Below are 24,312 nucleotides of genomic sequence, written 5' to 3'. Positions count from 1 at the left end.
TTATTTTCCTCAGAACCCCCTTATGATCATTTATAAGCCTCAGATCCCCCTCATGCCCCAGAAACCCTTCAACCCTGGGGGTGCCTAAACCTAACCCCCCACCCCACACACACATACAGCCTAAACCGAAGAATGCAACTTGGCTGTTCCCATAGTGTAGAAGAACATACCTGGCTGTTCCCATAGTGTAGAAGATCATACCTGGCTGTTCCCATGGTGTAGAAGCGGACCTCTCCATCACTGCTTCGCACAACCTTGAGGTGGTAAAAGGGCTGCAACTGTCTTATCTCAAGCAAAACCACGGCCAGATAGTGAATAAAGATGAAAGCATCCACAAGTGAGGTTGTATATTGTACCACACTAAGAAGGTTCCTTTCTCGTGATCCCAGGACTCTCACTGCATAGAACAGCCAATAGGATATAAGAAATATGCTGAGCAGAAGCAGAAGAAGAGCTCTGAATTCAACCAGCCGTGGTAGCACATATCGCGGGGTACGAAAGAACACAGCCCAAGAACCCAGCATCATGAAGAGCAGCTTAAAAGCAACTGAGATATAGAGTCCCTCACAGATGACACCACAAGGTTCTAGCTCAGTCCTCCACAACACCTGGGGCAGTGTGATAAATATTGGTGGAGTAAGGAGGGTGAGTATGGCCAGTATGCAGAAAATGTAGAATCCCAACATAGTCCTAGCACTCAGTCTAGTGGTCTGTGGCTCTTGTGATGCTTGTTTAGGAGTCAAATCCTCCAGGGAGGCGCTGCGCTCAGAGGTCATCGCCGTCGTTGTTTCACCCCAGTTGTCCTCCTAATTAGGGATAAAAAGGATATGTAGCAAAGATAACCAGATAGACAGACAAGCAGACAGACATATATCCCACCTTATCCTCCTCCTCCTCCTCCTCTTCATCTCCGCGTCCAGCGTCCTCCGCAGCCAGTAGAGGCTGATTTGCTGGAGTCTGAATAGTAACTGTCTTCTGAACATCGTGGTATCTATCTCTAAACATATATAAACATACTAGTTACCAGCCTGTCAAAATGACGGAACAACATCATAACAGTTAAATTGCTCCATCGGGCGCCATCTAGTGGCCACCGGCGCGCAAAACACTTGCATGCATAGAGGTGAGGAGCAGCATTAGTCTTTCATTATATAAGATATAAACACCTTAGTACTGTTACTCATATTAATATACACTGTTATTGCAGTATAGAATCCATAGAATTTTTTACAAACTTGCTCTTTACATAAATGTACAACTACAAAAAAACGCCTAGTGACGTTATAATTACAAAAAGCGTAATTCTTGCATTATGATGGGAAATCTGTAAGGTTTCGATGTCCCGGACACCCCTCAGTAGTGAACCACTGCTCCCATGTGTAGGCTGCAGTACCACTTACAAACAATAGGTGGCAGTGCACCATCTACAATGTATGGATGGACATCAACCAATAATGGTTAGATTGTCCTGCCATATTTGTCTGCCATCAATGGCAGAGGCAGCTATGGGTTTGCAAGGGGCATAAGACTCAGAACTGCCCCAGTCATGTTTAGCCACACCCCCATGACTGATTGACCTGTTGTATCACACAGCATGGATGCTTAGCACCAATGGCACCATCTATGCTTAACCATTCGATGGCCATCACTATGATAACTGCCCATCATTTTTCACTTACTGAAATTTGCTAAAGGTCCAGTGAATTAGGATTAAGAGACCCCAACCTTTACAAGGACCACACTCCTGCCAAAATCTGCACAATGCAAAGATACCGCAGGTCCTTCTAGAGTCTTAATTTGATTGCTGGTTTCCCAACTTCAGCTTTGTAGCCTACATTTCTGTAATTGACCCATCAACATGGGTTTCATTGCTCACAATTGTGCATTCTCCATATCATTGATTCATTTTCATCCCTCACGTGATGTGTATCTGACCACTGCCCCATCCCAGTTATTCTCTCCCGGAGTAAGGAGCACCATGGCATTGTGATCGTGCTCAGCAATAAATGAAGTTTAGCATTCTGTAACAAGCAGTCCTTGCAGAGAAATTCTGGCATCCAACTCAGAGAGGATTGCCAAACTCCATTACAGATGAGGGCACTTTCTGGGACTTTCCATTTGTGTTTGGCTCAGCACCTGCATTCAGGAGAGTATCAGCTTCAGTGACAAGAGATAGCTTGTCACCATCTACCTTTTGCTCAGTAGCAACCAATGATCTCCCATCCCGGAGCCTGTTCTAGCCATGAGGCCACTGGAAGAAAAAGTTTGCAGGATTGGAAAGTTTCAGAGCTGCCAGGATATAGTTTGGCTCACCAAGAAGTCTGGTTAGCATGGATGCAATACTTCCTCTGCGATCCTCTCATTGGCCTCTCCTTCAGGGCTTGCAAGATAGACACCAAGGCCTGTTTGGATTTCGGAGAATTTCATAGATTTGGTCTGTGCCCACACAATGGAACTATCCTTGGTTCTGAACATCAGGCCAATGGTTGAAGTGGATGGACAATCTATAACAGGCCTGGACAACCTGTGGCTCTCCAGCTGTTGTGAAACTACACATCTCACCATGCCCTGCCACAGTTTTAGCATTCCCTAATTGCAAAACTGTGGCAGGGCATGTCGGGACTTGTAGTTTGTCAACAGCTGGAGAGCCACAAGTTGGCCAGGCCTGATCTATAACAGAGCCATCAGTAACCCACGAGATCATCCAAGTGCTGATATGTGGTAAATCCAGTCATTTCATTCTGATCTGATTTAGTGCCATCCACTCCATCTCAATTCTTCTGGGTGGGCAGAGATTTACACACAAAATCAGCAAGAATGGCGCTTGCTTGAGACAACAAAGTCCAGACCAGGAGATCTGTCTGCATAAACAATGGTTTCATATATGTCTTTGACAAAATACAGTAAGAGACATTATCAGCCCACAGAAAATGGGACAGGCCAATCAACCAGCTACCTGCCAGCATACCACCAAGATGTCTGAGCCTGAGATAAAGGGGTATATGCAATTGCGGTCGAATTCCCGAAATTGTCGAATTTCGGGTCATTTTCGACCAAAAAAAAAATTCGCCTATGCAATTCAGTGCTTTCCGACCAAAAAACGGACTTTCAAAATTCGACTTTTTGAAATTCGAATTTTTGCAAATTCGACTTTTCTGCGATGATACAAGTGCTGCAATTCGACCAAAGCATATTCAATTCAAGTTTGGAAATTCGACAGCAGTGCTTTTAGACAGCAAATTCGTCATTTTCAATCCGCCACACTTTGGAGGGTGAAAACAAATAAAAAAATTTTAAACATGTTTTTTTTTGTGTTTTTTTGGGGGGGAATAGCAGATCTATTTATATTAGAAGGGATTAGGTACTTTTTTTTTTTTTTTTTTTGGAGGCACAAATATTATTTATATATTTTTTAAAATATTATTTTTTTTATTTTTATTTTTTATTGCTGGAACGGTAAAATCCTAAAAAAAAATGGCGTGGGGTCCCCCCTCCAAAGCATAACCAGCCTCGGGCTCTTCGAGCTGGTCCTGGTTCTAAAAATGCGGGGAAAAAATTGACAGGGGATCCCCCGTATTTTTAAAACCAGCACCGGGCTCTGCGCCTGGTGCTGGTGCCAAAAATACGGGGGACAAAAAGCGTAGGGGTCCCCCGTATTTTTAACACCAGCATCGGGCTCCACTAGCTGGACAGATAATGCCACAGCCGGGGGTCACTTTTATGCCGTGCCCTGCAGCCGTGGCATTAAATATCCAACTAGTCACCCCTGGCCGGGGTACCCTGGGGGAGTGGGGACCCCTTCAATCAAGGGGTCCCCCCCCCAGCCACCCAAGGGCCAGTGGTGAAGCCCAAGGCTGTCCCCCCCCATCCAATGGGCTGCGGATGGGGGGGCTGATAGCCTTTTGTGATCATGAAAAGAATATTGTTTTTTCCAGCAGTACTACAAGTCCCAGCAAGCCTCCCCTGCAAGCTGGTACTTGGAGAACCACAAGTACCAGCATGCGGGAGAAAAGCGGGCCCGCTGGTACCTGTAGTACTACTGGAAAAAAAATACCCAAATAAAAACAGGACACACACACCGTCGACAGTAAAACTTTATTTCATACGTCGACACACACATACTTACCTATGTTCACACGCCGACATCGGTCCTCTTCTCCATGTAGAATCCACGGATACCTGAAAATAAAAGATCAATATACTCACCTCAACCAGGGTCCAGAGATAAATCCACGTACTTGTAGAAAATAACAAACCGGACACCCGACCAAACGGACTGAAAGGGGTCCCATGCTGACACATGGGACCCCTATCCCCGAATGCAGAGAGACCTCTCAGTGACAGCTGTCACTGAAAGGTTTCTAAAGCCAATCAGGAAGCGCAACTTCGGTGCGCTCACCTGATTGGCTGTGCGCTGTCTGAACTCAGACAGCGCATCGCACAGCCCCGTCCATTATATTCAATGGTGGGAACTTAGCGGCTAGCGGTGAGGTCACCCGCCGGTCAGCGGCTGACCGCGGGTTAACCCCACCGCTACCCGCAAAGTTCCCACCATTGAAAGTAATGGAGCGGCTTTGCGATGCGCTGTCTGACAGCACAGACAGCGCACAGCCAATCAGGTGAGCGCCACGGAAGTAGCGCTTCCTGATTGGCTGAAGGGACTTCAGTGACAGGAGTCACGTGATGTCCCGGCATTCGGGAGAAAGGGGTCTGATGTGTCAGCATGGGACCCCTTTTAGTCCGGTATGGAGCGGGTATTTTTGTTTTTTTTACAAGTACGTGGATTTATCTCTCTGGACGTGGATTTATCTCTGGACGCTGGAAGGTGAGTATAATTTTTTCACAGGTACCCTCGGATCGTCGGAGACCGTGGCAGTCGGCGTGTCAACATAGGTAAGTATGTGTGTGTCGGTAGTGTGTAATAAAGTTTTACTTTCACGGTGTGTGTGTACTGTTTTTATTTGGGTATTTTTTTCCCAGTAGTACTACAGGTACCAGCGGGCCCGTTTTTCTCCCGCATGCTGGTACTTGTGGTTCTCCAAGTACCAGCTTGCGGGGGAGGCTTGCTGGGACTTGTAGTACTGCTGGAAAAAACAATATTCTTTTCATGATCACAAAAGGCTATCAGCCCCCCCATCCGCAGCCCATTGGATGGGGGGGGACAGCCTCGGGCTTCACCCCTGGCCCTTGGGTGGCTGGGGGGGGCGGACCCCTTGATTGAAGGGGTCCCCACTCCCCCAGGGTACCCCGGCCAGGGGTGACTAGTTGGATATTTAATGCCACGGCCGCAGGGCACGGCATAAAAGTGACCCCCGGCTGTGGCATTATCTGTCCAGCTAGTGGAGCCCGATGCTGGTGTGAAAAATACGGGGGACCCCTGCTCGTTTTGTCCCCCATATTTTTTGCACCAGCACCAGGCGCAGAGCCCGGTGCTGGTTTTAAAAATACGGGGGATCCCCTGTTCGTTTTTCCCCCGGATTTTTAGAACCAGGACCGGCTCGAAGAGCCCGAGGCTGGTTATGCTTTGGAGGGGGGACCCCACGCCATTTTTTTTTCCGGTTTTTTCCCGTTTTTTAAAATCGCGGCAAAATCCGCCAAATCGGCCGATTTTCGCCCGCGATTCTGGCGAATCCGTTTTTCATTGAATATGGTGAATTCCGGCAGCCACCTGCCGGAATTCACCTGGCGAATTTAGTCGAATTAAAAAACGGCGAAAAATTGCCGCGATTCACCGTGAATTGCATATACCCATAAGGCCGTTACCACCATCAGGAGTACATAGATCTAGGTTCTCAGTTGGTACATAAAATCTGTTTCCTTAGTCCATGCTCAAAAAAAAAAAATGACCTTCTCAGAGTAGGTGAAGTTAAATTCACGGTAAAAGTATCGACAATAAATTATTACAGCTAATTAAATCTTTCACGATTTGCAGTAAAATCAACGTTTTTTGAGCAAAAAATAAATAAATAAGCTATTACAGCTAACTGAATACTCCCCTACGTGTTATTAGAAATCTGCACATATACATGAAAATACTCTCCTGGCGGGCAAAATTATACCTAATGGCAATTTTCGTTTTTAACAAGATAATTATAATTAAACATGCAAATACTCATACAGGCAATCAAAATCCCTTTATTTTTCTTTCATAGCCCTTTAAAGTATACTTTAAGGATCAATTTAAACAAAAAAGGGACATAATAACTCACCTGCCTTAGGTTGATAATGCTAATTGAACCCACTTTTTTTTTGCACCCAAAGAATTATTCAGTATGAAGTAAGGGAATGTATAATGAATTCACGGAGATAGGGAAGATTGATAAACATTTTTTTACTGGAATCTCCATATTTTTTTTTGATTGACAAAGGGTCAAAATTTCAAAGTGATACGTGGATTAGGCACTGAGATAATAGTGATACGTGGATTAGGCACTGAGATAATAGTGATACGTGGATCAGGCACTGAGATAATAGTGATACGTGGATTAGGCACTGAGATAATAGTGAGACATGGATTAGGCTCTGAGGTAATAGTGATACGTGGATTAGGCACTGAGATAATAGTGATACGTGGATTAGGCACTGAGATAATAGTGATTCGTGGATCAGGCACTGAGATAATAGTGAAATATGGCTAAGCTCTGAGGTAATGGTGATACATGGATTAGGCACTGAGATAAAAGTGATACGTGGGTTAGGCACTGAGATAAAAGTGATACGTGGGTTAGGCACTGAGATAATAGTGATACGTGGATTAGGCACTGAGATAATAGTGATACGTGGATTAGGCACTAAAATAATAGTGAGACATGGATTAGGCTCTGAGGTAATAGTGATACGTGGATTAGGCACTGAGATAATAGTGGTACGTGGATTGAGCACTGAAGTGATAGTGATACGTGGATTAGGCACTGAGATGATAGGGATGCGTGGCTTAAGCTCTGAGGTAATAGTGATACGTGAATTAGGCACTGAGATAATAGTGATAAGTGGATTAGGCACTGAGATAATAGTAATAAATGGATTAGGCACTGAGATAATAGTGATACGCGAAATGAGTAACTGAGATAATAGTGATACGTGGAATGAGTAACTGAGATAATGGAGATACGTGGATAAGGCACTGAGATAATAGTGATACGTGGATTGTCACAAAACAGAGGTTTACAGCGCTTGCCAGTCGCACTTTGACCTACCTGCGGTGCAGTCCAAAGTGCTGTCCGCCATTTGCTGGTCCATCCGACGTCCCGAGCTGTCAGTCACAGCATCCATTTCAGGATAGTTAGGCTTCTGCTAATTCCCGGCCTGCTAGGCCTCAGTCCACTCTGAAGCCTAGTCTGGAGTACTGCATGTTACTTCCTGATCAGCTGACTCTGCAGAGAGCTCTCCAACCAGGTAGTGTTGCCCTGACATGTGATTCCTTCAGTCTATGGCCCTCATTCCGAGTTGTTCGCTCGGTATTTTTCATCGCATCGCAATGAAAATCCGCTTAGTACGCATGCGCAATGTTCGCACTGCGACTGCGCCAAGTAACTTTGCTATGTAGAAAGTAATTTTACTCACGGCTTTTTCATCGCTCCGGCGAACGTAATGTGATTGACAGGAAATGGGTGTTACTGGGCGGAAACACGGCGTTTCAGGGGCGTGTGGCTGAAAACGCTACCGTTTCCGGAAAAAACGCAGGAGTGGCCGGAGAAACGGTGGGAGTGCCTGGGCGAACGCTGGGTGTGTTTGTGACGTCAACCAGGAACGACAAGCACTGAACTGATCGCACAGGCAGAGTAAGTCTGGAGCTACTCTGAAACTGCTAAGTAGTTAGTAATCGCAATATTGCGAATACATCGGTCGCAATTTTAAGAAGCTAAGATTCACTCCCAGTAGGCGGCGGCTTAGCGTGTGTAACTCTGCTAAATTCGCCTTGCGACCGATCAACTCGGAATGAGGGCCTATATCCAGTGAGCAAGGGGTATATATTCCAGCTCCAAGCACTGGGAAGCTGTCAGTGCTTTGTTGTCCACTAGCATGTAGAGAGCGCCTGCAATCTCCTGCTTAAAGAGACAGCGCATTACCAACTTCAGCACTTCCTGACTCCTATCTCCAGGATATCTGCAAACCTGCACCGCTGGTGATCCTAGCTCCAGGATATCTGGAAACCTGCACCGCTGGTGATCCTAGCTCCAGGATATCTGGAAACCTGCACCGCTGGTGATCCTAGCTCCAGGATATCTGCAAGCCTGCACCGCTGGCTATCTCATCTACAGGATATCTGCAAACCTGCATCGCTGGTTATCTCATCTCCAGGATATCTGCAAACCTGCACCGCTGGCTATCTCATCTCCAGGATATCTGCAAACCTGCACCGCTGGCTATCTCGTCTCCAGGATATCTGCAAACCTGCACCGCTGGTTATCTCATCTCCAGGATATCTGCAAACCTGCACCGCTGGTTCAATCCCAGCTTCCAGTTCAACACTGCACAAAGTAGCGCACCATAGTATCCAGAAAACCTGGCACTTCGGTCTACAACATTGCAGTACTCATTGTGCAGAACCACCGCATCACAGCTACTGGAAAACCGAGTTTCTGCTGCAAGCGTTGCTGACGTCCCCGGCTTCGGTTACAAGCATTGCCAACATCCTCTGCTTCGTGTACAAGTATTGCTGACATCCTTATCTTCGTCTACAAGCGTTGCCGACATCCTCTGCTTCGTGTACAAGTATTGCTGACATCCTCTGCTTCGTGTACAAGTATTGCTGACATCCTCTGCTTCGTGTACAAGTATTGCTGACATCCTCTGCTTCGTGTACAAGTATTGCTGACGTCCCCGGCTTCGGTTACAAGCATTGCCAACATCCTCTGCTTCGTGTACAAGTATTGCTGACATCCTTATCTTCGTCTACAAGCGTTGCCGACATCCTCTGCTTCGTGTACAAGTATTGCTGACATCCTCTGCTTCGTGTACAAGTATTGCTGACATCCTCTGCTTCGTGTACAAGTGTTGCTGACATCCTCTGCTTCGTGTACAAGTATTGCTGACATCCTCATCTTCGTCTACAAGCATTGCCGACATCCTCTGCGTCGTGTACAAGTATTGCTGACATCCTCATCTTCGTCTACAAGCGTTGCTGACATCCTCTGCTTCGTGTACAAGTATTGCTGACATCCTCCTCTTCGTGTACAAGTGTTGCCGACATCCTCTGCTTCGTGTACAAGTATTGCTGACATCCTCTGCTTCGTGTACAAGTATTGCTGACATCCTCATCTTCGTCTACAAGTGTTGCCGACATCCTCTGCTTCGTGTACTGTACAAGTATTGCTGACATCCTCTGCTTCGTGTACAAGTATTGCTGACATCCTCATCTTCGTCTACAAGCGCTGCCGACATCCTCTGCTTCGTGTACAAGTATTGCTGACATCCTCAGCTTCATGTACAAGTATTGCCGACATCCTCTGCTTCGTGTACAAGTATTGCTGACATCCTCTGCTTCGTGTACAAGTGTTGCTGACATCCTCATCTTCGTCTACAAGCGTTGCCGACATCCTCTGCTTCGTGTACAAGTATTGCTGACATCCTCATCTTCGTCTACAAGCGTTGCCGACATCCTCTGCTTCGTGTACAAGTGTTGCTGACATCCTCATCTTCGTCTACAAGCGTTGCCGACATCCTCTGCTTCGTGTACAAGTGTTGCTGACATCCTCATCTTCGTCTACAAGCGTTGCCGACATCCTCTGCTTCGTGTACAAGTGTTGCTGACATCCTCATCTTCGTCTACAAGCGTTGCCGACATCCTCTGCTTCGTGTACAAGTGTTGCTGACATCCTCATCTTCGTCTACAAGCGTTGCCGACATCCTCTGCTTCGTGTACAAGTGTTGCTGACATCCTCATCTTCGTCTACAAGCGTTGCCGACATCCTCTGCTTCGTGTACAAGTGTTGCTGACATCCTCATCTTCGTCTACAAGCGTTGCCGACATCCTCTGCTTCGTGTACAAGTGTTGCTGACATCCTCATCTTCGTCTACAAGTATTGCTGACATCCTCTGCTTCGTGTACAAGTGTTGCTGACATCCTCATCTTCGTCTACAAGCGTTGCCGACATCCTCTGCTTCGTGTACAAGTATTGCTGACATCCTCTGCTTCGTGTACAAGTATTGCTGACATCCTCTGCTTCGTGTACAAGTGTTGCTGACATCCTCTGCTTCGTGTACAAGTGTTGCTGACATCCTCATCTTCGTCTACAAGCGTTGCCGACATCCTCTGCTTCGTGTACAAGTGTTGCTGACATCCTCAGCTTCAAGTATTGCTGTTGTCCTCAGCCTCGTCGACAGCTATCACATTGGTTCCAGCCAGTGATCTGTGACTTTCCAGCATTGCTGATCCTCCCAGCATTACGTCAACTCACCAGTTCTCACGTGATTCTCCATTAGGTGACATTCCAGCTACCCATTGCACTGGTGGCTTCCACCACCAGTGTTCCAGTACCCATAGCTGGTCACCTTCCCTCATAGGGTACACTGCCTGACTGCCACGTCTGGACGAGCGGATCATTCACTAAGCCAGCCTGATTCTGCTCACTGCGCTCAAGACCAAACCCAGTGTCCAGTACTAGTCCGGGTTCACAAACAATCTCAGCCGTGACATGGATTAGGCATTGAGATAATAGTGATACGTGGAATGAGTAAAGCTAGCCATACATCAGACCAACTTTTCTCCAACACTCCAAACTTCCAACCATCCAACTTGTCTGTTCAACTAAAACAGTGCTCCACACATCTAACCAACTTTTTACCAGTGCTCCACACATCTAACCAACTTTTCATCAGACCAACCAACCTTCCAACTTCTGTCCAACTTGTGATGTCACTGAAGTAGGCGGACAGTGCCTTCCTACAGTTCTTCAGTTTTGTTTTGTTTTTTTCATTTCAAAACATGCAGAATTGTCTTTTTTTCAGTGAAACTGGGCTTTTCTTTCACCACCATACATTTATTAGATTTACTTGTTTTTATACTGAACTATGGATATACCAGCATGGTTGGGCTGCCAAGGCAAATTATATATATATATATATATATACCAGATGTAGATATTCGGCACTCCCAATGTAGTAAAATGTACAGCTTGCCTGGTGCCCTCCTGAGCTTCAAAAAGCAAACATATCACAAACGATAGGCGGCACTCTAGGACTTTTCAAAAATCAAGAACATACGTGACCCTGTTCTGACAGCTTAACGTTTCGTTTTCGGTCATTTTCAATCCGCCACACTTTGCTGGCGGAATCTAATAAAAAAAATTTAAAAACATGTTTTTTTTTGTGTTTTTTTGGGTGGGTAATAGCATATCTATTTATATTAGAAGGGATTAGGTACTTGGTTTGTCTTTTTTGGAGGCACAAGTATTATTTATATATTTTTTAAAAGATTATTATTATTATTATTATTATTTTATTTTTATTTTTTTAAATGGAATGGGAAAAACCTGAAAAAAAATTGCGTGGGGTCCCCCCTCCAAAGCATAACCAGCTTCGGGCTCTTCGAGCCGGTCCTAGTTCTAAAAATCCGGGGGGAAAACGGACAGGGGATCCCCCGTATTTTTAAAACCAGCACCGGGCTCTGCGCCTGGTGCTGGTGCAAAAAATACGGGGGACAAAAAGAATAGGGGTCCCCCGTATTTTTTACACCAGCATCAGGCTCCACTAGCTGGACAGATAATGCCACAGCCGGGGGTCACTTTTATACAGTGCCCTGCGGCCGTGGCATTAAATATCCAACTAGTCACCCCTGGCCGGGGTACCCTGGGGGAGTGGGGACCCCTTCAATCAAGGGGTCCCCCTCCCCAGCCACCCAAGGGCCAGGGGTGAAGCCCGAGGCTGTCCCCCCCATCCAAAGGCTGCGGATGGGGGGCTGATAGCCTTGAGAAAATTAAAAGAATATTGTTTTTTTCAGTAGTACTACAAGTCCCAGCAAGCCTCCCCCGCAAGCTGGTACTTGGAGAACCACAAGTACCAGCATGCGGGAGAAAAACGGGCCCGCTGGTACCTGTAGTTCTAATGGAAAAAAAATACCCAAATAAAAACAGGAGAGACACACCGTGACAGTAAAACTTTATTTAACACATGTCGACACACACACACTTACCTATGTTGACACGAAGCAGTCGGTCCTCTTCTCCAAGTAGAATCCACGGGTACCTGAAAATAAAAGATAATTATACTCACCTGATCCAGGGTCCAGATTATAATCCACGTACTTGGCAAAACAACAAACCGAACACCCGGACCAAACGGACTGAAAGGGGTCCCATGTTTACACATGGGAACCCTTTCCACGAATGCAGAGACACCCCGGTCACAGCTGTCACAGAAGTGTCTCTTCAGCCAATCAGGAAGCGCCACTCCGTGGCACTCACCTGATTGTCTCCGTGCGCGTCTGAAGTGACAGAAGGCCTGCGGAGGGGGGCCGCGGTGCGGGAGCCGGTGCGGGCGGAGGGAGGCGGGGGGGGGGGTGAATTACCGGTGCGGGAGCCGGTGCGGGCTGGAGCTGGCCCTGGTGGTGGTGAGGGGGAAGGGGTGCCGCGATCTTGGGGGGCAGTGACTGCAGGAGGGGAGCAGAGGTCCCGCGATCGCTGGTGATATGCGGGGAGTGCCGCGATCGTGGATGATATGCGGGGGTGCCGAGATCGCGGGTGATATGCGGGGGTGCCGCGATCGTGGGTGATATGCGGGGGTGCCGCGATCGTGGGTGATATGCGGGGGGTGCCGCGATCGCGGGTGGGGTGCGGGGGGTGCCGCGATTGCGGGTACATTGCGGGGGGTGCCGCGGAGGGGTGCCGCGATTGTGGGTAAACTGCGGGGGGTGCCATGATTGCGGGTAAGTTGCGGGGGGTGCCGCGATTGCGGGTAAGCTGCGGGGGGTGCCGTGATCACGGGTGGGGTGCGGGGGATGCCGCGATCGCGGGTGGGGTGCGGGTGTGCCGCAACCGCAGGTGGGGTGCCAGTGATCGGGGGTGGCGTGCGTGGGTGCAGCAATCATGGGTGGGGTGCGGGGGATGCCGCGATCGTGGGTAGGGTGCGGGGGGTGCCGCGATTGCGGATAAGTTGCGGGGGGTGCCGCGATTGCGGGTAAGCTGCGGGGGGTGCCGTGATCACGGGTGGGGTGCGGGGGGTGCCGGGATCGCGGGTGGGGTGCGGGGGTGCCGCAACCGCAGGTGGGGTGCCAGTGATCGGGGGTGGCGTGCGTGGGTGCAGCAATCATGGGTGGGGTGCGGGGGGTGCAGCGATCGTGGGGTATCGCGGGAGGGGTGCCACTGCTGGGTGTCCTGTGACAGCGGCAGCAGTGATGTGCTACCGTAGCTGCCCCTGCACCTCCTCCCGCTCCGCCGCTCCACAGGGTCCGCTGTGACCGGGGCAGCCTGGCAGCAGTGATGAACTGCCGCAGCTGCCCCTGCACCTCCTCCCGCTCTGCCGCCGCTCCACGGGGACCCGCTGTGACAGGGGCAGCCCGGCAGCAGTGATGACCTGCCGCAGCTGCCCCTGAACCTCCCGGCTCGTGCTGCCCAGTAGGCAGTGATCGGGAAGAAGTAGGCGGACACTGCTGGTCAGTGTCCGCCTGCTTATCGTTCAGTTGGGGGGAGAGTTTCCCCTACACCTGAACGATTAGTTGGGAAAATCAAACAGGTTTAATTTTCCCAACTAGTTGGACAGACCATTTCTGGCCGTTTTTCAGCGTGTGGGAGCAAACGGCTGATAATCGTTTGCTCCCACACACTGCTAGATTATCGTTCCAACCAGCCAACTAGTTGGCTGGTTGGAACGATATCTTCCTGATGTATGGCCAGCATAACTGAGATAATAGTGATACCTGGATTAGGCACTGAGATAATAGTGATATGTGGAATGAGTAACTGAGATAATAGTGATATCTGGATTAGGCACTGAGATAATAGTGATACGTGGAATGAGTAACTGAGATAATAGTAATACGTGGATTAGGCACTGAGATAATAGTGATATGTGGAATGAGTAACTGAGATAATAGTGATACGTGGATTAGGCACTGAGATAATAGTGATACGTGGAATGAGTAACTGAGATAATAGTGATACGTGGAATGAGTAACTGAGATAATAGTGACACGTGGATTAGGCACCGAGATAATAGTGATACGGGAATGAGTAACTGAGATAATAGTGATACCTGGATTAGGCACTGAGATAATAGTGATATGTGGAATGAGTAACTGAGATAATAGTGATATCTGGATTAGGCACTGAGATAATAGTGACACGTTGATTAGGCACAGAGATAATAGTGATACGTGGAATGAGTAACTGAGATAATAGTAATACGTGGATTAGGCACTGAGATAATAGTGATATGTGGAATGATTAACTGAGATAATAGTGATACGTGGATTAGGCACTGAGATAATAGTGATACGTGGAATGAGTAACTGAGATAATAGTGATACGTGGAATGAGTAACTGAGATAATAGTGACACGTGGATTAGGCACCGAGATAATAGTGATACGGGAATGAGTAACTGAGATAATAGTGATACCTGGATTAGGCACTGAGATAATAGTGATATGTGGAATGAGTAACTGAGATAATAGTGATATCTGGATTAGGCACTGAGATAATAGTGACACGTTGATTAGGCACAGAGATAATAGTGATACGTGGAATGAGTAACTGAGATAACAGTAATACGTGGATTAGGCACTGAGATAATAGTGATATGTGGAATGAGTAACTGAGATAATAGTGATACGTGGATTAGGCACTGAGATAATAGTGATATCTGGATTAGGCACTGAGATAATAGTGACACGTTGATTAGGCACAGAGATAATAGTGATACGTGGAATGAGTAACTGAGATAATAGTAATACGTGGATTAGGCACTGAGATAATAGTGATATGTGGAATGAGTAACTGAGATAATAGTGATACGTGGATTAGGCACTGAGATAATAGTGATACGTGGAATGAGTAACTGAGATAATAAGATTTTACTTACCGATAAATCTATTTCTCGTAGTCCGTAGTGGATGCTGGGGACTCCGTCAGGACCATGGGGATTAGCGGCTCCGCAGGAGACAGGGCACAAAACTAAAGCTTTAGGATCAGGTGATGTGTACTGGCTCCTCCCCCTATGACCCTCCTCCAAGCCTCAGTTAGGATACTGTGCCCGGACGAGCGTACACAATAAGGAAGGATATTGAATCCCGGGTAAGACTCATACCAGCCACACCAATCACACCGTACAACCTGTGATCTGAACCCAGTTAACAGTATGACAAACGTAGGAGCCTCTGAACAGACGGCTCACAACAATAACAACCCGATTTTTTTGTAACAATAACTATGTACAAGTATTGCAGACAATCCGCACTTGGGATGGGCGCCCAGCATCCACTACGGACTACGAGAAATAGATTTATCGGTAAGTAAAATCTTATTTTCTCTGACGTCCTAAGTGGATGCTGGGGACTCCGTCAGGACCATGGGGATTATACCAAAGCTCCCAAACGGGCGGGAGAGTGCGGATGACTCTGCAGCACCGAGTGAGAGAACTCCAGGTCCTCCTCAGCCAGGGTGTGCCCCTGACCAAGTAGCAGCTCGGCAAAGTTGTAAAGCCGAGACCCCTCGGGCAGTCGCCCAAGATGAGCCCACCTTCCTTGTGGAATGGGCATTTATATATTTTGGCTGTGGCAGTCCTGCCACAGAATGTGCAAGCTGAATTGTACTACACATTCAACTAGCAATCGTCTGCTTAGAAGCAAGAGCACCCAGTTTTTTGGGTGCATACAGGATAACAGCAAGTCAGTTTTCCTGACTCCAGCCGTCCTGGAAATCTATATTTTCAGGGCCCTGACAACATCTAGCAACTTGGAGTCCTCCAAGTCTCTAGTAGCCGCAGGTACCACAATAAGCTGGTTCAGATGAAACGCTGACACCACCTTAGGGAGAAACTGGGGACGAGTCCGCAGCTCTGCCCTGTCCGAATGGACAATCAGATATGGGCTTTTGTGAGACAAAGCCGCCAATTCTGACACTCGCCTGGCCGAGGCCAGGGCCAACATCATGGTCACTTTCCATGTGAGATATTTCAAATCCACAGATTTGAGCGGTTTAAACCAACGTGATTTGAGGAATCCCAGGACTACGTTGAGATCCCACAGTGCCACTGGAGGCACAAAAGGGGGTTGTATATGCAGTACTCCCTTGTCAAATTTCTGGACTTCAGGAACTGAAGCCAATTCTTTCTGGAAGAAAATCGACAGGGCCGAAATTTGAACCTTAATGGACCCCAATTTGAGGCCCATAGACACTCCTGTTTGCAGGAAATGCAGGAATCGACCGAGTTGAAATTTCTTCGTGGGGCCTTCCTGGCCTCACACCACGCAACATATTTTCGCCACATGTGGTGATAATGTTGTGCGGTCACCTCCTTCCTGGCTTTGACCAGGGTAGGAATGACCTCTTCCGGAATGCCTTTTTTCCCTTAGGATCCGGCGTTCAACCGCCATGCCGTCAAACGCACCCGCGGTAAGTCTTGGAACAGACATGGTACTTGCTGAAGCAAGTCCCTTCTTATCGGCAGAGGCCCTGAGTCCTCTGTGAGCATCTCATGAAGTTCCGGGTACCAAGTCCTTCTTGGCCCATCCGGAGCCACGAGTATAGTTCTTACTCCTCTACGTCTTATAATTCTCAGTACCTTTGGTATGAGAAGCAGAGGAGGGAACACATACACCGACTGGTACATCCATGGTGTTACCAGAACGTCCACAGATATTTCCTGAGGGTCTCTTGACCTGGCGCAATACCTGTCCAGTTTTTTGTTCAGGCGGGACGCCATCATGTCCACCTTTGGTCTTTCCCAACGGTGCACAATCATGTGGAAACAACTTCTCGATGAAGTCCCCACTCTCCCGGGTGGAGGTCGTGCTGAGGAAGTCTGCTTCCCAGTTGTCCACTCCCGGAATGAAAACTGCTGACAGTGCTATCACATGATTTTCCGCCCAGCGAAGAATCCTTGCAGTTTCTGCCATTGTCCTCCTGCTTCTTGTGCCGCCCTGTCTGTTTACGTGGGCGACTGCCGTGATGTTGTCCCACTGGATCAATACCGGCTGACCTTGAAGCAGAGGTCTTGCTAAGCTTAGAGCATTGTAAATTGCTCTTAGCTCCAGTATATTTATGCGGAGAGAAGTCCCCAGACTTGATCACACTCCCTGGAAATTTTTTCCCTGTGTGACTGCTCCCCAGCCTTTCAAGCTGGAATCCGTGGTCACCAGGACCCAGTCCTGAATGCATAACTGTGGCACTTTAGTAGATGAGCACTCTGCAGCCACCACAGAAGAGACACCCTTGTCTTTGGAGACAGGGTTATCCGCTGATGCATCTGAAGATGCGATCCGGACCATTTGTCCAGCAGATCCCACTGAATAGTTCTTGCGTGAAATCTGCCGAATGGAATCGCTTCGTAAGAAGCCACCATTTTTCCCAGGACCCTTGTGCAATGATGCACTGACACTTTTCCTGGTTTTTGGAGGTTCCTGACTAGCTCGGATAACTCCCTGGCTTTCTCCTCCGGGAGAAACACCTTTTTCTGGACTGTGTCCAGAATCATCCCTAGGGACAGCAGACGTGTCGTCGGAGACAGCTGCGATTTTGGAATATTTAGAATCCACCCGTGCTGTCGTAGAACTACTTGAGATAGTGCTACTCAGACCTCCAACTGTTCTCTGGACCTTGCCCTTATCAGGAGATCGTCCAAGTAAGGGATAATTAAGACGCCTTTTCTTTGAAGAAGAATCATCATTTCGGCCATTACCTTGGTAAAGACCCGGGGTGCCGTGGACAATCCAAACGGCAGCGTCTGAAACTGACAGTGACAGTTTTGTACCACGAACCTGAGGTACCCTTTGTGAGAAGGGCAAATTTGGACATGGAGGTAAGCATCCTTGATGTCCAGGGACACCATATAGTCCCCTTCTTCCTGGTTCGCTATCACTGCTCTGAGTGACTCCATTTAGAATAGGTCTCACCGAGCCGTCTGGCTTCAGTACCACAATATAGTGTGGAATAATACCCCTTTACTTGTTGTAGGAGGGGTACTTTGATTATCACCTGCTGGGAATACAGCTTGTGAATTGTTTCCAATACTGCCTCCCTGTCGGAGGTAGACGTTGGTAAAGCAAACTTCAGGAACCTGCGAGGGGGAGACGTCTCGAATTTCCAATCTGTACCCCTGGGATACTACTTGTAGGATCCAGGGGTCCACTTGCGAGTGAGCCCACTGCGTGCTGAAACTCTTGAGACGACCCCCCACCGCACCTGTTTGTACGGCCCCAGCGTCATGCTGAGGACTTGGCAGAAGCGGTGGAAGGCTTCTGTTCCTGGGAATGGGCTGCCTGCTGCAGTCTTCTTCCCTTACCTCTATCCCTGGGCAGATATTATGGGGACGAAAGGACTGAGGCTGAAAAGACTATGTCTTTTTCTGCTGAGATGTGACTTGGGGTAAAAAAGGTGGATTTTCTAGCTGTTGCCGTGGCCACCAGGTCCGATGGACCGACCCCAAATAACTCCTCCCCTTTATACGGCAATACTTCCATGTGCCGTTTGGAATCTGCATCACCTGACCACTGTCGTGTCCATAAACATCGTCTGGCAGATATGGACATCGCACTTACTCTTGATGCCAGAGTTTCGCATATATAGAAATGCATCTTTTAAATGCTCTATAGTCAATAAAATACTGTCCCTGTCAAGGGTATCAATATTTCCAGTCAGGGAATCCGACCAAGCCACCCCAGCGCTGCCCATCCAGGCTGAGGCGATCGCTGGTCGCAGTATAACACCAGTATGTGTGTATATACTTTTTAGGATATTTTCCAACCTCCTATCAGTTGGCTCCTTGAGGGCGTCCGTATCTGGAGACGGTAACGCCACTTGTTTTTATAAGCGTGTGAGCGCCTTATCCACCCTAAGGTGTGTTTCCCAATGCGCCATAACTTCTGGCGGGAAAGGGTATACCGCCAATAATTTTCTATCGGGGGAAACCCACGCATCATCACACACTTCATTTAATTTATCTGATTCAGGAAAAACCACATGTAGTTTTTTCACACTCCACATAATACCCTTTTTTGTGGTACTTGTAGTATCAGAAATATGTAACATCTCCTTCATTGCCCTTAACAAGTAACGTGTGGCCCTAAAGGAAAATACGTTTGTTTCTTCACCGTCGACACTGGAGTCAGTGTCCGTGTCTGTGTCGACCGACTGAGGTAAAAGGACGTTTTAACGCCCCTGACGGTGTTTTAGACGCCTGGACAGGTACTAATTGGTTTGCCGGCCGTCTCATGTCGTCAACCGACCTTGCAGCGTGTTGACATTATCACGTAATTCCTTAAATAAGCCATCCATTCCGGTGTCGACTCCCTAGAGAGTGACATCACCATTACCGGCAATTGCTCCGCCTCCTCACCAACATCGTCCTCATACATGTCGACACACAAGTACCGACACACAGCACACACACAGGGAATGCTCTGATAGAGGACAGGACCCCACTAGCCCTTTGGGGAGACAGAGGGAGAGTTTGCCAGCACACACCAAAAACGCTATATTATACAGGGACAACCTTTATATAAGTGTTTTTCCCTTATAGCATTTTAATATATATATACATATCGCCAAATAAGTGCCCCCCCTCTCTGTTTTAACCCTGTTTCTGTAGTGCAGTGCAGGGGAGAGCCTGGGAGCCTTCCCACCAGCCTTTCTGTGAGGGAAAATGGCGCTGTGTGCTGAGGAGAATAGGCCCCGCCCCCTTTTCGGCGGGCTTCTTCTCCCGTTTTTCTGAGACCTGGCAGGGGTTAAATACATCCATATAGCCTCCAGGGGCTATATGTGATGTATTTTTAGCCAGAATAAGGTATTATACGTTGCTGCCCAGGGCGCCCCCAGCAACGCCCTGCACCCTCCGTGACCGTTGGTGTGAAGTGTGTGACAACAATGGCGCACAGCTGCAGTGCTGTGCGCTACCTTCATGAAGACTGAAAAGCCTTCTGCCGCCTGTTTCTGGACCTTCAATCTTCAGCATCTGCAAGGGGGGTCGGCGGCACGGCTCCGGGACGAACCCCAGGGTGAGACCTGTGTTCCGACTCCCTCTGGAGCTAATGGTGTCCAGTAGCCTAAGAAGCCAATCCATCCTGCACGCAGGTGAGTTGAACTTCTCTCCCCTAAGTCCCTCGATGCAGTGAGCCTGTTGCCAGCAGGACTCACTGAAAATAAGAAACCTAAAAACTTTTTCTAAGCAGCTCCTTAAGAGAGCCACCTAGATTGCACCCTGCTCGGACGGGCACAAAAACCTAACTGAGGCTTGGAGGAGGGTCATAGGGGGAGGAGCCAGTACACACCACCTGATCCTAAAGCTTTAGTTTTGTGCCCTGTCTCCTGCGGAGCCGCTAATCCCCATGGTCCTGACGGAGTCCCCAGCATCCACTTAGGACGTCAGAGAAAATAGTGATACGTGGAATGAGTAACTGAGATAATAGTGACACGTGGATTAGGCACCGAGATAATAGTGATACGGGAATGAGTAACTGAGATAATAGTGATACCTGGATTAGGCACTGAGATAATAGTGATATGTGGAATGAGTAACTGAGATAATAGTGATATCTGGATTAGGCACTGAGATAATAGTGACACGTTGATTAGGCACAGAGATAATAGTGATACGTGGAATGAGTAACTGAGATAATAGTAATACGTGGATTAGGCACTGAGATAATAGTGATATGTGGAATGAGTAACTGAGATAATAGTGATACGTGGATTAGGCACTGAGATAATAGTGATATCTGGATTAGGCACTGAGATAATAGTGACACGTTGATTAGGCACAGAGATAATAGTGATACGTGGAATGAGTAACTGAGATAATAGTAATACGTGGATTAGGCACTGAGATAATAGTGATATGTGGAATGAGTAACTGGGATAATAGTGATACGTGGATTAGGCACTGAGATAATAGTGATACGTGGAATGAGTAACTGAGATAATAGTGATACGTGGAATGAGTAACTGAGATAATAGTGACACGTGGATTAGGCACCGAGATAATAGTGATACGGGAATGAGTAACTGAGATAATAGTGATACGTGGAGTAGGAACTGAGATAATAGTGATACATGTAGTAGGCACTGAGATAATAGTGATACGTGGAGTAGGCACTGAGATGTGAATTTTATTCCGGATACACCTCAGAAAAAAAACAGAGCATCAATAGTGGCATTTCTCAGCAATTTTTTTGAAACTTTGACCCCCTATATCTCAAAAACTGTGAGGCCTAGAGAAGAAAAATTTGACATGGGTTAGTAGCTATGTGGTAGTATCAAGTGTACAAATTATCATGAAAATGTGAGTCAGTGGGTGTCATGGCTGCGTGAACTGATATGGAATGAACCTCAATTTTGTGTAGGACCAGTCAGTTAAGAGCAAGGTTTTTTTTTCCGCAGACGATAAGTGTTTTAAATTTGGAAATTAAGTGAGTGTTCTGTATCTTTGATGTCTTTGTTTTTCTTTTTTTCTGCTTTTGCTCATGCTTGAATTTCGTTGATTGTCCACTTTTGTGAACATTGCTGACAAAATATTATTATTAATATTATTCTTATCAAACACAAAAAAAAACTCCTGATAACATTACGCTAATGAGATGGTGACTTTCTGTAACAATTCTCCATGCACAGAACCCACTAGAGTCTGGTTGGTTGGTGTGATCTCCCGAGTTCCCCAGTGTATCTTATGCCCGCTACACATTTGGCGATCCGCCGAGCTGCCAGACGGCGGATATGGCCGACGGGCGACCCGGCGGCGGGGGGGCAGTGACGGGGGGAGTGAAGTTTCTTCACTCCCCCGTCTCCATAGCAGTGCAGGCAAATATGGACGAGATTGTCCATATTGGCCTGCATGCATAAGCGACCCGGCACCAATGATGAACGAACGCGGGGCCGTGCATCATTCATCACTGGTGCCTACACACTGAACAATATGAACGAGTTCTCGTTCATTAATAAACGAGAACATTCATATCGTTTAGTGTTATCTGCCAGTGTGTAGGGCCCATAAGATTTGTTCTCTCTCAACCAGGACATTCCTAGCACAACAGGAAATCTTGGAATAAATACAATACCAAACAGTCTTTCCTGCATAGCCCTGATCAGTCCTTATCAACAGTGGTCCAGTTTCTTGTTTTACAGGTTCAGAAATGATGGGGGAACCATTAATGGTGTCCAGATGAACACTATGGTTACTGAAAATCTTTGAACCAGACTGTGATCACATGAAGTCACCCACAGAACCTGAACCAACCCAAGTTCCTGTAGCCAAATGGAGCTTTGTAAAGGAGACTGCGGGTGATAATGTGACGGCATCCTGGGGTGGCTCAGTTCAACCAGATTCATATTAAGAGGGATATGCTGAGGATATGCTCTTGGTGGAGTTGGGCTCCTGGCATTTCCCGGCAGTCTACAGGGTAGGGTGCGGTATAAAAGATCTACAGTAATTAGAACGTCATTAGGTCTAACCCCATACGGGCGACATGTATTAGGTCAATGGGTCAACATGGAAAAGGTAGACGGTAGAAAAAGTCACCTAGGTCCAAAGGTGGACATGGAAATGGTAGACCCAAAAAAGGTAGATACAGGAGCTGAACGTTTTTTTGGTGTCATTTTGTATGTGTCATGATGTGTGACCACATTCGGTGTAAGCGTGTACCCTCACGCCGCTCGCCAAGCTTCAGGCACGGTAACTATTCCTAATCACAGGTCACGTGGAAGGTAAATCAAGCAAAAGTAAAAAAAATATGTGAAAAACCCCCAAATACTTGTGTCGACCGTATGTGTGTTGGCCATGACGACCTTTGAACCTGTCGACCTTTTGTGCATTTTGACCGTAAGCACTGTCTACCATTTATGGTGTCGAACTATTGACTGTCTATCTATACATTGGAACCTGAAAGGGTAGTGGATAAGTGGAATAGCCTCTCATCAGAGGTGGTAGAGGGTAAGAGAGTAGAGCAATGTAAACATGCCAATCAGCTCCTGTCATTTTTCAAACACAGTCTGTGACATGACCATTAGGAGCTGATTGGCTGGTACTTTATCTCTCTTTACCCCTCTCTACTTTATATCTCTTTAAGGCTTAATACATTTAGGCCTAAGGATCAAACAAGGGGGGGGGATGTATTAAGCCTGGAGAAGGCATAAAGAAGTGATAAAGCCGTGATAAGTGCACGGTGATAACGCACCAGCCAATCAGCTCATAACTGTCAGTTTACATATTGGAGCTGATTGGCTGGTGCGTTGTCATCTTGCACTTATCACCACTTTATCACTTCTTTATCCCTTCTCCAGGCTTAATACATCTGCCCCAGGGTTTGAGGTTTCCATAAGGTTAAAGAAGGTGCAGAGTGGATAAGCCGCGCGGCTCATATAATAATAATAATTATTATATAGCGCTCTTTCTCCAACAGGACTCGAGGCTTATCTGCCGTCACATTCTGTTCCTATATTCTAAGGCATCGTTATGATAAGTTTAGGGCACATTTGGAGGACACTGCGACTCCCATCAAACGTTTCTGGTAGATGGATATTTGGCTTTGTAGCGGCAGCTGCAGGATTAGACCCGTGTGCAGGAATTCTCTGCATCTCCTCCAGCCTGGACTGTACAGTAGCTGATTGCACTGCTTGCAGGGCCGGCTCCAGGCATGTTCGACTAGAGCGGCCACGCGGGGCGCCACCCTTAATGGGCGCCGCCATATTCGTGCATGGAGCCAGCCTGCAGCGCTACCCGGCCTAAACTGTTGTGTGCGCGCTATGCACGTTCTGCGGCGCCGGTGTCTGACAACAGACGCTGGCGCCACGCGCATAGCGCGCACACAACAGTTTTGGAAGAGTCCGCCCGCGCCCTCAGTAGCACTCCCCCTCCCAGCACCGCAGGTATTGTGGGGGCATTTATGGATCGGTCACTGTGTGGGGGCATTTATGTATTGGGCAGGGCACTGTGGGGTCATATCTGCACTGTGGGGGCATATCTGCACTGTGGGGGCATATATGTATCTGGCACTGTGGGGGCATATCTGCACTGTGGGGACATTTATGTATCTGGCACTGTGGGGGCATATCTGCACTGTGGGGGCATATATGTATCTGGAACTGTGGGGGCATATCTGCACTGTGGGGACATTTATGTATATGGCACTGTGGGGGCATATCTGCACTGTGGAGACATTTATGTATAT

General features: G+C 47.6%; 1 protein-coding gene across 3 annotated transcripts in view; it reads right to left on the bottom strand.

The window, feature by feature from the left end:
• Window positions 1-24,312, bottom strand: part of LOC135050403 (vang-like protein 1) — a 265,602-nt gene that overhangs the window by 77,456 nt on the left and 163,834 nt on the right. For all 3 annotated transcript variants that reach the window (XM_063956893.1, XM_063956890.1, XM_063956891.1), the window contains 2 exons: window positions 880-997; window positions 202-806 (listed from right to left, as the gene is read on the bottom strand). In XM_063956893.1, coding sequence (XP_063812963.1) covers window positions 202-806; window positions 880-997 — 723 coding nt within the window. The remainder of the gene's footprint in view (window positions 1-201; window positions 807-879; window positions 998-24,312) is intronic.

This window comes from Pseudophryne corroboree, chromosome 2 (assembly GCF_028390025.1).
Source record: "Pseudophryne corroboree isolate aPseCor3 chromosome 2, aPseCor3.hap2, whole genome shotgun sequence".
Classification (NCBI taxonomy): domain Eukaryota; kingdom Metazoa; phylum Chordata; class Amphibia; order Anura; family Myobatrachidae; genus Pseudophryne; species Pseudophryne corroboree.
Note: the sequence above shows the minus strand (reverse complement) of the source record. Positions and strands in the feature narration are given on the sequence as shown.